This window comes from Falco peregrinus, chromosome 2 (genome assembly GCF_023634155.1).
Source record: "Falco peregrinus isolate bFalPer1 chromosome 2, bFalPer1.pri, whole genome shotgun sequence".
Lineage (NCBI taxonomy): Eukaryota > Metazoa > Chordata > Aves > Falconiformes > Falconidae > Falco > Falco peregrinus.
The window spans coordinates 19,587,353-19,601,703 of NC_073722.1; the positions used below are offsets into that span (position 1 = coordinate 19,587,353).

The 14,351-nt window shown below is 45.6% G+C and overlaps 1 protein-coding gene across 14 annotated transcripts in view; it reads right to left on the bottom strand.

Annotated features, from left to right (window-relative positions):
- BLTP1 (bridge-like lipid transfer protein family member 1) overlaps positions 1-9,745 on the bottom strand; it is a 125,136-nt gene extending 115,391 nt beyond the window's left edge. For all 14 annotated transcript variants that reach the window (XM_055794858.1, XM_055794855.1, XM_055794856.1 and 11 more), the window contains exons 1-2: positions 9,648-9,745; positions 1,504-1,633 (exon numbers count right to left, since the gene is read on the bottom strand). In XM_055794858.1, the coding sequence (XP_055650833.1) occupies positions 1,504-1,600 (97 nt within the window). In that variant the 5' untranslated portion in view covers positions 1,601-1,633; positions 9,648-9,745. The remainder of the gene's footprint in view (positions 1-1,503; positions 1,634-9,647) is intronic.
- Positions 9,746-14,351: the final 4,606 nt, after the last annotated feature.

Sequence of the window (14,351 nt, forward strand, 5' to 3'; positions counted from 1 at the left end):
AATATCAGGTGGTTTCTTAGAGTTGATCGAGAGATCAGCAGCTCCCTAAAACTGCATAATTTTATGTAGGTCATTCTCCCCACAGAAAAAGGGGATGAACTGTATTATTTCCTGTAGTTCTCCCCACGCTTCTGTGACAAAAGAAATGTGTAAGTTTAACACATTCAAGCAAATAAGAAAGCTAAGCAAAGCTTTTGGTTTAAATTATAGCTGCTACATGGGACTGCTTATCTCCTACGTACTTTCCAAGTAGAATTACTAGTAGTTTCTCTAAGAATCCAGTGCAGAGCAGGAAACTCAGAGAAAGAAAATTCTGCAGACTGTAATTTGACACTTTTATTCTTTGGTGAAAGACCTAAACATCTTCATGTCTCAAGTCAAAGCTTCCAGAGACAATTTTTTTAGATCTGTTCTGCATCTGCTCCCCATTTTACTATGAGCAACTATCAGCATGGTGACTTCCCTTATTTTCATCTTGATTACACTCAGAATTTTATGCTGATTATGAACTTCTCATGTCAACATATAAAAGTGAAATAAATAATATTCAGAAAGCACCTTTGGCTAATGCGCGTACACCTTTTTCATTCAGTTTGGCCTACTGAAAAATAATTCCAGTACATCAATACCCAACTGACATGCTTTAACTTCCCAGAAGTCAAAAAATAAAGTTGTTTTTCCTGTGCTGCCCCTCACTTGAGGTCCAAGAATCAAGATCAAAAAGCAGGCATTATCTACCTTTGGAAAAGTCCAAATCCATCATACACTTCTAGCACTCTTTATCTGGACCTGAATACAACTTATTTTTTATTTGCCTGTCCCTGATACACCTGTTTATAGATTTAGAAAATAAAAGTACCTACAGAAAAATAAACAATAGCACCAGTGTTATAAAAAAGTTAGCATACCTAAATCAGGCATCTTTACAAAAACAGCCCATAACCGAGTACATGACAGTTTGACTTAAAGGCTTATTGTGGCACACAGTTTAACCTAGAATTTGTGTCATTAAACACAGTAGTCTTTGTATCACTTTTCAGACTATACAATATTAAATGGCAGATATGTAAATACTGGTATAACAAAGTTATTGTATCTGCCCGTCATGTGCTACAGTGCTAATCCTTTGTTATGGTATTACAGTTAATCACGAGCTTACTCTGATGTTAGAAAAAGCTTATTTCATGGAAAGAAGTTCTCACTGAGTTCTTATTTTGCACAGTCACAGTTGTAGAGCATCATCCTTTGCGCACTGGACTTACCTCGCAAGTGTTGCAGCACAATTAGCATTGGAAATAGTTGTGTACTTTTGCTTTCTAAATTACTGAAGTAGTATTGCCATATCTCACTTAACAGCTGTATGAGAAATAAAAATCTGTTTTCAATGTTTTGATGTAATTTGGTAAGAAATTCAATATTGGTATGCCAGCATTTAGAGAAGTGTGTTTAAAAGTACATGCAAAAAAAAAAACATTTAACCAAAACAGAATTGATTCACCTTACCTACTAGCAGCCAAACAACATTGGAGTCGTGTTCTGTTAGGAAGTCTTCCAACTGTGTGATACTTGGGACAAAACTATCATTCTTCCTTTGATCCATTGCTAAACTGTTATTACACCAGCATGTATAGAACTGAAAGGAAAAAAAACCAAAAAAAACACACATCAAAACCAAAATGAGTAACAAGCACAGTACAGTTTGGAGAAATTTGAGTATGTACCATGTTAAACAATCTCTAACATTCTGTTTCATTCAAATATGAATTTATTTGTTTTATTCCTTCAGTTAGATCTTCATGATTCTCAGCTACCCTTTCTCCCACTCTTCTACTCCAGAAACACTTCCACTCACCTCTGCTGAAACAGTTTCCAGGCATGTGCCTCCCTAAAACAGATCACACATCAACAGAATGCCAGACATTTAGTACCCTGAATGCCCTGTACAGAATAGAGTAGCAAATAAATTTTTTAAACTGTTGTGCCATAGCAGCAAGTCAAAAGGTAACCGAACACACAAGTAAAAATGAGTCTGTATTAAGCCTTCTAACATGCAAAAAGTTATTGAGGCTGAACTCCTGCCCCTGCAGAAGGGAAGGCCAAAGCAGATACGTTCAGGAGCTAAGGAAAATTCCCATACCCTTCTAATCCACTCTGCCCATTAATTCTTCTGCTTTAGGGTGAATTTGCATCACCTTATAAAAAGTGACTACATGGTATCTCTGTTATAGAAAGCAGAAAACCAGTCCTCCTGATCTTACACACTTATTCAAACCACCCATAAATCACCTTTCAACTGGGTTATATTAATTAAGTGTGATTAACAGGGAGCAGCTCAACTCAGTAACACCTGTAATTACACAGCAGTATTTTACTTGCATGAGTTTCATTTGAAGTCTTCTCTCTTGGACATTATCTGTAAAGCTTTCTTACAGGAAAACAAGCATTAATTCTGCTTTTTTTTTTTTTTTCAAGCACTTCCCAGTTCCTGGCAGCCTGTCCTCCTGTCAGTATTCAACCCTCAAAAAAAAAAAAAAAAAAAAAAAAAGAGTACGCTTTATTCCCTTTATTTATGAAATCTTTGATGCTCTCCATCAAGAGCTCTAGAACATATTGAGAGGCTGAACATCTTTGGAGGAGTCAGTATTTAGAAGCGTTAGCAACAAAACTAATATTTTTTTCCATTTTTTCCTGTAATATACATACTATCTTTCACTATTGTAAGTTGAAAACAAAATGCAGAAGAAGTTGAAAAATGCCTTTAATGCACTTGTTTCTCCCCAGACTTGGGTAAATACAGTCCCTTGAACTAAGAGCCTACATTCTCAACTAAAATACAAGTAGGGACCCAAGAATAAGGCCTAACAATTTGTTCGCTGCCTCTTCTGTAAGAGGGAATAGAGTGGGGAGGAAAGAACATGAAAGTAATACACAGAAACAAACAAACAACAACAAAACCCCAACCAACACCAAAACACCAGGCATTGCTTCCAGCGGTGATGATAAAGAAGCTACTAACAGCTCCCCCACAAAGAGGAATACTAAGCATCACACGCATACACAAAAAAAATACATTAAAAAAAGCAGCCCTTGTTTTAGAAAGGACATTACAAAGGCAAATCAAATCACATAATGGCACTTCACTTTGTTTTAAGACTTTCATAGTACCTTAATAAAAAATCCACATGTCAACCGGTATTATGAAGCAGATGATGCCTCTGCGGGCAGTCTCCAAGTGCCTTTAACCCACTGAATGACAGGATAACTACAGAAACCAAACCCAATGCTTTTAGGAAGAAAAAACTTTGTTTTCTCTCTTTCTTACCAAGAGACAACAGGGTCACTCTCTTGTGACCAAGACCACCGTGGAAGTGCTGTCAGCTGGCAAGGACTGCCTATCACCTTAACAAACACCACCGCCACCACTTAAACCCTCAAGAAGGCAATCTGTGGATTTTCCCTAAGGAGAATTATCACCCAATACTATGAAATACTAAGACAGGACATTAAAGATCATTATGCTCTAAACAGGACGTGGCAAGACAACAGGAAGTGCAAGTCATGGGATCCTGATACCTGAACAGTGTCCCACATTTTTTGTCATCACTACTCATACCATAAATTGGATACCCTTGTTAGTTTTCTGAACTACATTTGCTATTTGCATGCAAATAAAGTCAGGAATCCCCCATCAGTTAACACGTGTTAATACATCATTTTGGAGTTCCACAGCTGATCCTCTGACACCCTGCCCCATGGATAATTTTTTTTTCTTAGGGCACCCTTTGCCCTCGATCAAGTCACCTGAGGAAGAAGATGATGGCAATTAAAGTGTAACCACCCAAAAACAGGCAACAGCATCACCTGCACTACATGTGGGCTCTCAGCACGCATCTCAGAGAAAGCAAGGGCTTAATCCATTCATATTAAAGACAGGGATCTTATCAATGTCTACAAATATCTTAAGGGTGAGTGTCAGGAGGACAGGGCCAGGCTCCTTCCAGTAGTGCCCAGCGGCAGGACACAAGGCAACAGTCACAAACTGCAACACGACAAGTTCCAACCAAATACAAGGAAGAACTTCTTTACCTTGAGGGTGACAGAGCACTGGTGCAGGCTGCCCAGAGAGGCTGTGGAGTCTCCTTCTCTGGAGACATCCAAAATCCAGCTGGACATGACTCTGTGCAACCTGCTCTAGCAGACCCTGCTTTAGCAGGGCTTGGACTAGATGATCTCCAGAGGTCCCTTCCAACCCTGGCCATCCTGTGATTATGAAGCAATTTTGACTATACAAATTAGTGTAATAGAAAGGGGATGTATTCTTAAGCAGTACACACTGTCCATAATGTCCTTGTGTATTTACATGGCATGGAGGATGGAGAGGCAGGACCTGGATCACCACGATTGTTAAGAGATATAGTCTTGTCAGGACAGGTGTTAGTACTTTCAGTAACAAGCACTTCTTTCTGTTGACAGCCCTGCGCCTACCTGCCTTCATCTGCCATACCCTACACGCTGTACCCATAGATTTAAATCCTGCTTACCTCTCAGCTCCCTGCAGTCATCCACCCTTGTTACATTTATTCCTGTGGGCAGAATTACTTTGCAATCAGACAAAAAAAGTAACTGTTGCACTCTCCAGGAACACTGACCCATAGGTTAATGAGCCTGTCATTTACATTCATCCTGCTGCTATATTCTTTTGAAGTAACTATACTTCCAACCTTAAGGGACTACTCTTGGAAGGATGAGATACAAGTCTGGGTGGGAAAGTATGTCTTACCAGCCCCGCTAGTACAAGAAAGAAAATGCACCAAAGAGAAACCCAAGACTTCACGCTTAGGTCTCTGTTCTTATTTACAGCATATTCTCAAGTTCTCTATTGTTCTGCAATGACAAGCTCGTGCCATTAACATGCCAGGATATAGTCCAAAACTAAAGTGTTTTGGTTTATCTGCCTTCCCCTCACCTTTTATTTAAGGTTTTTTGGGGGTTTTTTTTGTAAAGCACATCTTACTATTCAGTAAGTCACTTATGGTTCCCATTTACTGTATACCATGTTAATACAGACAAAATGTATTAGCTTTCTCCTGGGAAGAGGACAGGAGAAGAGGAAGATTCTGTGGCACCAAAGTGACAGAATCCCAATGCCTGTATTAATTATTATTTATATTATTAAAGGACTTCACAGCAGTCCTTTAAGGTGTTATCTAGTCTTCTTTCTGCAAATGGGGTATCTGAAGCACAGAGAGATAAAAGCCAAATCCTTTATTTATGATGCCCAAACTGAAATACTTGAGGCCTGCTTTTCAGGCTGTGCATGTTTAGAGCACTTAGCGTGTTCAAAGCACAGAGCAGACTGGCTTGAGGACATGAGGGTTTGATACTGCTCTGCATTTGCTCCTCCTGCTCAGACAGGCTTTCTTTATAGCAGAAACACACATCTAAGATACTTTTAAAAATGAGTTTTAATGACTTGTGTCACATGTTAATCCATTTTCCTTGGTACTAAAAAGATGCAAGGGATGCTATAATCCTTATGTGATGGACTTCACTTCTAGTCTGCTTCCAGTATTCCAAACTCAAGCCGATTTTCACAAAAAGCCAAACACTCAAAAGCAAGCTGCCTCAAAACATTTCAGTTGCATCAAATAGGTAAACTAGTTTTAACCTCAGCCCAAGATTAACACTTAACACTGAGAACAAACCTCTGCTTGAACAAAGTCATTAAAGATTTACAGAAATCATGCATATATGAAAGAGCTGACAGAAAAAAACCCTCAGAAGTCCGGTCACCAGGCTCACAGTCACCAGAACACAGCTGCTTCACAGAGACAGCTGCAGCCTAGGGAGCGACAACCCACCTGTAAAAGGTCTGTCCTGTACCTATAGCTGAGGATGAAGGCAACGGATATTTTATTCAGTGCCTGAGAGCATTAGGGTAATATGGGTCTTGAGCTGCATAAGAAAAGAAAAAGGAGAAACGTCTGCCTACCACATCCTTTCTGTCACTCTTTTCCCAGCATACCTTGTAGAAACAGCTGAATAATACTGGTATCCAAAGGTGGGGAAAACCCGAGCATCTCATGCTACTGAGAAGAAACACTTTCATACAGTTATGAAGCTTGTAGGGAAATAATGGACGCTGCCAATCCCCTTATTATTACTAGAATTCACAGGGGGAATAAACCTGCAGTCTAAATTGGCCAGACTTATTCCTCAGATCTTCACAGAAGTCAAGCGCTTACCAAATATATGTTAATTGCTGTTATTAGAGGTTAACTACCATTCTGAAGATACTCAACTCCCAGCTTCTACAGCAGTTAGAAAACAGCGGAGTCACAATTACACCCAAACGGACATATTAAACAACAGGAGCTAAATCCCACTAGTCTAGATAAGTGAACATAGACAGTAAGCCTAGATGCTTCATACCCACAGCGGTTCCTTAGAGAAAAGGAAAGAAATTACGTTTTTGCATTCTACCCACTCCATCACTTTCTTTCAAAGGATCTCCAGCAACAGCTGCTACGAAATCAGAGCTTTAGATAATTAAACGTTATTAGAAAAGAGTCTCACAAATGTAAACATGACTCGACTGAATTTTCCTCTGAAGGCACAGTGACATTGTCAGCACCCAGACACACATCAGGCACATTTCACAAAACAAAAAGCTGCCAACCTTGGCATCTTTCCCAAAACACTCTAGCCAGGTCCGAAGACTTCAAACCCGTCTCAGCACAGCTTAGGAAGCTCAGCTATTCTTTAATCAACAAGCAAGAGAAAGAGGAAGGAAGAGAAGGAAAGTTGTTCTGAAAAGACATATGTACACAAAAAATATGCTAAGTGACAGCACCCGCACAGTAATTCAGCCATCTGACACGTAGCATTGGCTTCATACTTCATACTCAATTCAAGATGAGTTATTTTTTTAAGAAAAGAACCAAGATTCAGGCCTATTTTCTCCCCACTCTGCTACTGCCTGAAGTAACAATAGCAGTAAAGTGCAAACAAGCTAAACTACTACTTTAATTATACTAATGAAATCTTGCTACAACCTCCAGCAGAAAGAGCTGAACTAAAAGCAGAGCACAGAAGAGAGTCACACCTAGTTAAACCGGTGTCTGGACAGTCTTAGTTAAGCTACTGTGGTGCAAATTACGTTTATTTTAGTAAATGACACATTTAATTAAAAAATAATTAAATCAAAATTAAAGCATATTCAAAGGAACTGTAAGATATATGATAAAAGTCATTCTTACAATAGCCTACCTGATGGGGATTTAATTCACCTAATAGAGAAACAGAAACCACCAGAGAAGCATCTACAGTAAATATATACATATATAAGTGTGTGTGTGTGCATTTAACATCCTTCCAAGAGCAGTGAGAATCTAGTACCTACTGATTCAGCATCCAAAGCAGCAGAAGTTATATATTTTTATTTATTTCTTTTTAGTAGTACAGGACATGAGCTTTAGTACAGAAGAAATCAAAGGCAAACTTCTGCTATGTCAGCCAACATACAGTACTCCCTGCATCACCCAGCTGCTAGCCCAGGAATGCCAAACTGAACTTTGGATGATTTTTCATTTAATTTTTAAAAATTAAAAATACATTGTTTAACCTCATTTCCCAGATTTGCTCAGAGGGTTGTTCTCCTGCTTACACTGCCAGCTTCTGACGCTGCAGAAGAAAAAAAGGGGCAAAACCAAAAAACACTGAAACAACAGAACCTAAAGGCTCGTAACAGCAGAAATAAATAAGAATCTCCCTTATGCATACTCCTCTATTTAGGGGGGAAAAAAATAATCCTTTTTGGAGCTGGTCTCCATAACAAGGCAATGACTTCCCCCCCTCCCCACCCCCCAACCGCTTTCTCTGATTTGAACTACAGCATTGTACCTCTGAATTACTCTATGAAATTGAGTCTTCTACACCTTACATATGAATTTTTGCAGCTCTAAACTTCTCCTCTGACACATCACCACAACTTGGGGAAAGGGGGAAATCTGCCATAAATCAAACCAAAAATCAGTCTTGTGGCTACACACACCACCACCCTTAAGTGAACTGCCCAAAGGTCTTCGCTAGAGTCTTTCCCTGTCTGCAGTCAACACACAGATTCTGGTGCAGCAACAAGTGCTACAAGAAGTTATGTAAGAAGATAAGAAGTTACTGGGAGAAGGTAGTGTATCTCAACACCACTGTAAACACAGGATAACTCTGCATGCTGATAACAAAGAGCAATAAACTCTTGCCTATTTCCCACAGGATAAAACTATGCAAAAGGGCAATTACCAAAGAGCAGCTGATGCACATTTCACATGTCAAAGTTTTCTAGCAGCATACCCAAAAGGGGCGAGTTACTACAACATGCCACACAGGGACCAGAGCTCTCCCCAGAGAAGTCCCAAACATGCGTATACCTCCACCCAGTTCACTGTGAGCAAAACCTACCCATGCGTTAACGTGCTCCTGAACACTGTCAAATTGTGCAAATTCAGGCCGTGGTCTGAGGGAACACCCCTGAACAGCCAGTTAGAGCCAACTGTCTGATCCGACCTTAAATACCACTGTTACCAAGGGCTGTTTGAATAACCTATTAACATACTTTTACAACAAGTTCACAATCCTATGCTCCAGTTTTTATTCTCAGTTGCCAAGATCCCCGGCCCGATCGTTGGTCGGGTCATTACATTTTGCATAGAAAAGTTGGAGAAAAACCTGCACAGCCACAATAAGAAAAGTGCCAGAAAAGTATAATTAAATTACACAACAGATGAACTCCCACGGCAAGAACTGCAGTCATTTTCATATGAAACCTGGCAAAATTGCACGGTGTGGTAAACTGCCAACTTTGGAAGTTTTCGCAAAGTTCAGCGAAGGTTGCTGCGGTGAGACACCTGAAGATGGGAAACAAACCCAAGCGTGGGTGATGACCGGGATACCGGCTACACGCTAACCTTTAACGCGCACCTCCACCGTGCCAGCACGTCAGAGCACGTTACACCACCGATTACACCCCACACCCCACCGACAGCACCCGGCACTGGCACCTCACAGCCCCGGCGCAGCACAAGGCAGGTGGTGCCGCGCCGGGCCGGTGTGTCCGCCCCGGAGGGCCGCGGGCACCCGCGGAGGCCGCCTGCCACCGGCGCGGGGGGCAGGGACGCAGCTTTCCGCGGGCCAGGCAGAACGGGAGGCCCCGGGCTCCCCCACCTCCCTCACCACACGGCGGTAACCGACAGGAGACATACGGGGAGGGGAGAGAACCGGGACCCGGGAAACCGGAGGGGCTTCCCCTGGCGCCGCTCCCTCTGAAAGCCGCCGGGAGAAGGGACCCGCCGCGGCCGGCAACGCAATGCCCCGCGGGGCGGCGGAGGCCACTCCCGCCGGCAGCGCGGCCCCCAGCCCCCACCCAGCACGGCGGAGGCCCGTGGCGGCACCAGCGCGCTGCCGGCGCTCGGCCCCCCTCAGGCCGCTTCCCCTCGACGGCGGCGCGGCCTGACACGCGCGGAGGCGGCGGAGGCGGCGGAGGCGGCGGCGGGGCCGGCCCCTCCGCCCCCGGCCCGGTGGGAACGGGAAAGCGCCCCCACCCCGCCCGCGGCGGGCAGCTACCGCCCCCGCTCGGCGCCCCCCGCACTTACGCCATCGCCCTCCGCGGCGGCTTCGCCACAGACCCGGAAGCGGCGGCGGCCGGGGCCCTCCCGCACCTCACGGCGAAGGCCGGGCCGCCCCGCCCACAGCGCCGCCGGGCCGCAGCGCCGCCGGAGCCAACCGCGAGGCGCCGCCGGCCCGCGGGGCCAATGGCAAGGCCAGCGGCTCCCGAAGGGGCGGGCAGAAGCGGCCGCGCCGCCAATCGGAAGAGGCGGTGCCGGCCCTGTGTGTATATGCGCGCGGGGAGGGCAGGGCGCCTCTCCGCCCCTGTACGGTGAGAGGGGCGGTGCGCCGCGCCGCGCATGCACGGCCGGGGCTGTCGGCGCGGGCTGCCCGCCGGTGCGAGTGCGGCTGTGAGGCGCCGCAGGGAGAAGCTGTGACAGCTCTGTCCGTTCCCTAGGGCCGCTCGGTGCCCCTGCTCGCCCGGCCCGCGCCCCTCGGTGAGGGGTTCTGGGGCGCCCCGTGTCGGCCTCAGGCGTGCGGTGCCGCGCGGGGAGCGGCGGCACGGACGCGTCGGTCTGTTTGGGACTTCCCGGGCGCGCGTCCTGCGGGCTCCGGCGGCGGCATGAGGGGAGACCGAGCAGCGACCGGCTGCGCGGCTCTGGCCGGGCGGTGGCTGCCGCCGAGGCCCGGCCCGAGGCTCCGGGACTGCGGCTTGCCTGGTGCCAGGGCCGGGCCGCCGCACCCTACCTGGGCAGCGCCGTTAGCCGGCCGCCTGTGCCCCCTCGTACCGGCTGAATGCATCCCCTGGCGGGAAGGCGGAGCCTCCGAGCCGGGACAGGCTCCCCGGCCTGACGGCGAGGGCTCCCTGCGGGCTGCCTAGACTCGCGGCGAAACCGCGCCGAGCCCCGCTCCCGCCTCGTCGGGCCGAGGGCCGGCGGCTTCTCCCTCCTCCCGTCCCGCCGGGCTGAGGGCCGCCGGCGGCTCCCCCCACCCCGCACTGGCTCCCGCAGGCCCCCGGTTGTGCCCGCAGAGCCCAGCTGGCTCGGCCCTGGGCGAGCGCGGTGGCCGTGGCCCGTAGCCCGGCGGGGGATCGCCCCCTCCCGGCACCCTGCGCAGCGCGGCCGGGCGCTGCCATGCTCGGCGCAGCTTCAGGCGGCCTCCGCCCGGCACATGAGCTGTCATCAAAGCGAGCGTTATCTAACGAGGTTTATCCTTCGTGTGTGTTTATTACATTCTTATCATACTAAGCATACGAAAGAAAATATTGTTTAAATATTTCTGGGTTTCATACCGAAGCCCCCCTTTGCACCGCCTCCCGTGCGCTCCGGTGACGCGCTGACCCGCTGTGTCAGAGGGATGGATGGATGGATGCTCAGGGCTCCAGAGGCTCTTCCAAATGTTTTGATCCACATGGTGCCTCAAGGCTTTAATGAGGACCATGCAGCTAAGTCACATGAAGAAATTTTAGCTCAAAACGAGCACTAGAGCTTGGGGCAAGGCAGGTCTTTGCCTGGTGTAAGAGATAGAAAAAAAAGCTTTAATGCTCATACAAGCTAGAAAACTGAAATATGGAATTAACGCAAGGGAAAATATTTGCCCCTCTATGACTTTGAACTTATTTGTTTCATAAAGGGCACTAATGTTTACCTTCTCTGTAGATGAAACATGTGCTTTCTTCTCAAGAAAATATTTTTATGTTTGAGAAGGCCAAACTAGATTTATTTTTAAACTCTGTTGACTACAGAGCAGAATGTATCCCAGAACAAGCAAAATTACGGAAGAGGGAGAAACAGTTTCTGTTCTTAGTGTACCACCACAATTTAAAGTTAGCAGGATTGAAATAGAAAAGCTGGAGGAGCTGAAATTCTAGGTCTCACCACAGTTCCAGTGGTGGGGAGGAAATGCAGAAGCTTTGGGTCTGCTTGGGCAACATAAAATCAAGAACAGACGTTACTCCACACAGTATTTTTAAATAAAGGCCAGCTTAATTCCAACATGCTACTGTGTTTCTGTCAGAAATTAGTACACATTGTGTAAATTAGTACAAATGTGCGTATTTGTAGCACGCAGTCTAACCACATGCTTCACTTTGCCTTATGATAGGCAGCAGCACTGCAGTTTTAAATGCCTTTGGTCTCTTTCTTTGCTAATGCAGCAGTAATAAGAACTATTTCCAAAACTGAGAACAAAGAGTAATTTTAGTAATTGATGGCAACAGTTCTATGTCATTTTTAGATTTGTAGACGTTCAGTTTTCAGGTCCCTCTGTTTTTCACACCTCAGACTGCCAGCGTCATCTGGCTCGGTCTAAACAAACTCAGCCTTCTTGGGCTCTCACCAAAGCATGGAGCCTCACATGTGGATGACCGCAGCGGGTCACTGTGTCACAGCCTGGAGCTGCGGAAAGCCTTGGGTGCTGGAGTTTCTTTTGTCAGGTGGGCGCTTGGTGTTACTATGTTGAAGTTCCTGACCCGGTAAGGGCAGTTCCTTGGGGGCAGGGGTGTTGCTTGGGTGCAACAGGGAGTGGAGCTGGTGGCTGCTGTCGGTTAGCGCTGACATGGGGTTTGTGGATTCTCACAGCACCCCTGCCTGATTGCCTGCTTCTTGTTTGAAGATTGCATTTTTGGGGATGTTTGTCTGTGTTGCTGATTTCCATCACCAGTTTCATTCCTTCCATTACCTCCCATGACCTTTTGAGGGAGTGTCCACAAATTAGCTCCTGGTCTTTTCCCCCGCTTCCTTTTCCTTCTCTCTCTTCTTAAAGGAGTTTCCCCTTCATTTTCTTCCCAATAAGTAACGATACTGGATTGCTTTTTTCAGGTCTTCCTTCTGTAAACTGATGCCAGACAGTGAAATATATTCGACATTTGAAATTTATTTGGAGAAATTACTTTTAAAATGGTACACAAATAATCAAAGCTTCAAGCTATGTTATCCACATAAACCAAAAAAGCTCAGGTGATAAAAGGAGTTTGTCTTTGCTTTTGTCTTCTTTAATCCAGTTGATTCAGATCTGAAGTACTAAGAAAGCCCCGCCCAACACACGAGCCGTTCTCGAGGTGGCTTGAGATTAACAGATTAAATACAATGCACTGCAATGCAATTCAATACCTTAAAAGTAGAGTAACATAATGACTGTCATATTTAGATTCACATTTCAGAGTGGGGTGCCAAGTCTGGGAGTTCTTTCAGTCCTGTCTGCTCTGTAATATACTGGAGGCTTGTTTGCTTTTGGGGGGAAACTGGCATCGTCTGATGTGTATCACAGCACACAGCACAAATGGCCTGGCTTGAGCGTTGTCCCTGGGTGTAACTTCAAGCTTGCACAAGTGTTTCTTATGGTCTAGAAAACAGAGAGTAGTTCATCCTTAATTCTTTGCAGTGTACGACGTTGTGTTATCAGCATGGGAATTAAAAAAGACATTTTATAAATGTTGTCTCATCATATAACTTTCAACTTAAGGAAAACTATAACTCCATCCCCTACACTTTAACTTATTTTATGTCTGGTGGCATTCCCATTTGCCTCAGTATGTTTATTTTTATGCTTAAAACTCCAAGACTTTCTTTGTAAGGAAAGAGGAGTAGTTGAGTAAAAGCACCATCTTTACATTATTTATACCCTTTCTGTTTTGCAGTGGAAGACGCTTCTCTGAACATTGTTCTAAAAGCTCCGAAGTCTTTTAATTCATATGCTTTATCTTTGGTTGATGTCATCCAAGGGTCAAAGTCAAGCTAATGTTGAGGCTGGCAGAATTTATTTATACAGAAGCAGAAGCTGCTGGGGACATGACACCATTTAACAAAAGCAAAACTGTGACCGGGAACATTCATACTCATTTCCCAGATTTACCTTGTTAGTGCAGCTGGGTTCTCCTGGCATTTTCCAGGGGAACAGAGTGGTCGTTGCTCCAGCTGACACCACGCGGTTACTCACAGTCATAATCCCTCTAAGCTTGGTCACACCGGCACTCCTCCTTCAGTAACACTGCAGAAAGCCCGCCTTGCAACAGTTATTCTCTTCTTGCAATTAAGTGAGCAAGTTCTTACTAAACTGCCATAATGCAACCACTTCAGTAGTATGGGTCTTGTTTGTCTCTCGGCCTGCTAATCCTGGCAACATCCTTTCACAGTGATCTGGGACCCTCTGCCCCACGCACTGGGAGAGCAGACAGGGACCTAACCCCAGATGTGACCGCAGAGCCTTGAACCTTCCCTTCCTTCTACCGCGTCTGTCCCCACCCCAGCTCCCATCTCCACCTGTATCCCCCAGAGCAACCAGGCTCCTGCAACAGCCCCCTCACCAGCCCGGGTAAGCACAATCAGGCATTCACTGTTGCAGAATTAGAAGCTGATTCACTGGCATGGGTTGCTTTATGAGACAAATCATTTAATCAGGAAACCATAAAGAGCTGCTTCGTAGTCATCAGATTGAAAAGTCCTTGTCAGGCAACCCTCTTGCAGGGAGCTCTCTGATAGTATTGTTGGGGAATTGTGTTCTTGGTGCTGTGTTCAGTGTCACAGGAGGAGGCAGAGTGTGGACACGAGTGTCTTGCACCTTGGGCTGGGCTCTGGCTTGGGTGGACTGAGAGCAGCGTGGTAATCAACCCAGAATTTAAAATATTTCCTTCATTCGCCCAGCTCTGAGAAAACAGTCATAAATAAATAGAAAAAAGTGTGTTACTACTGGTCTATATGTTATGAAACAAAATCCTGTCTTCAGCTGTTCTTTAGTGAGTGCTTTGAAGTTGC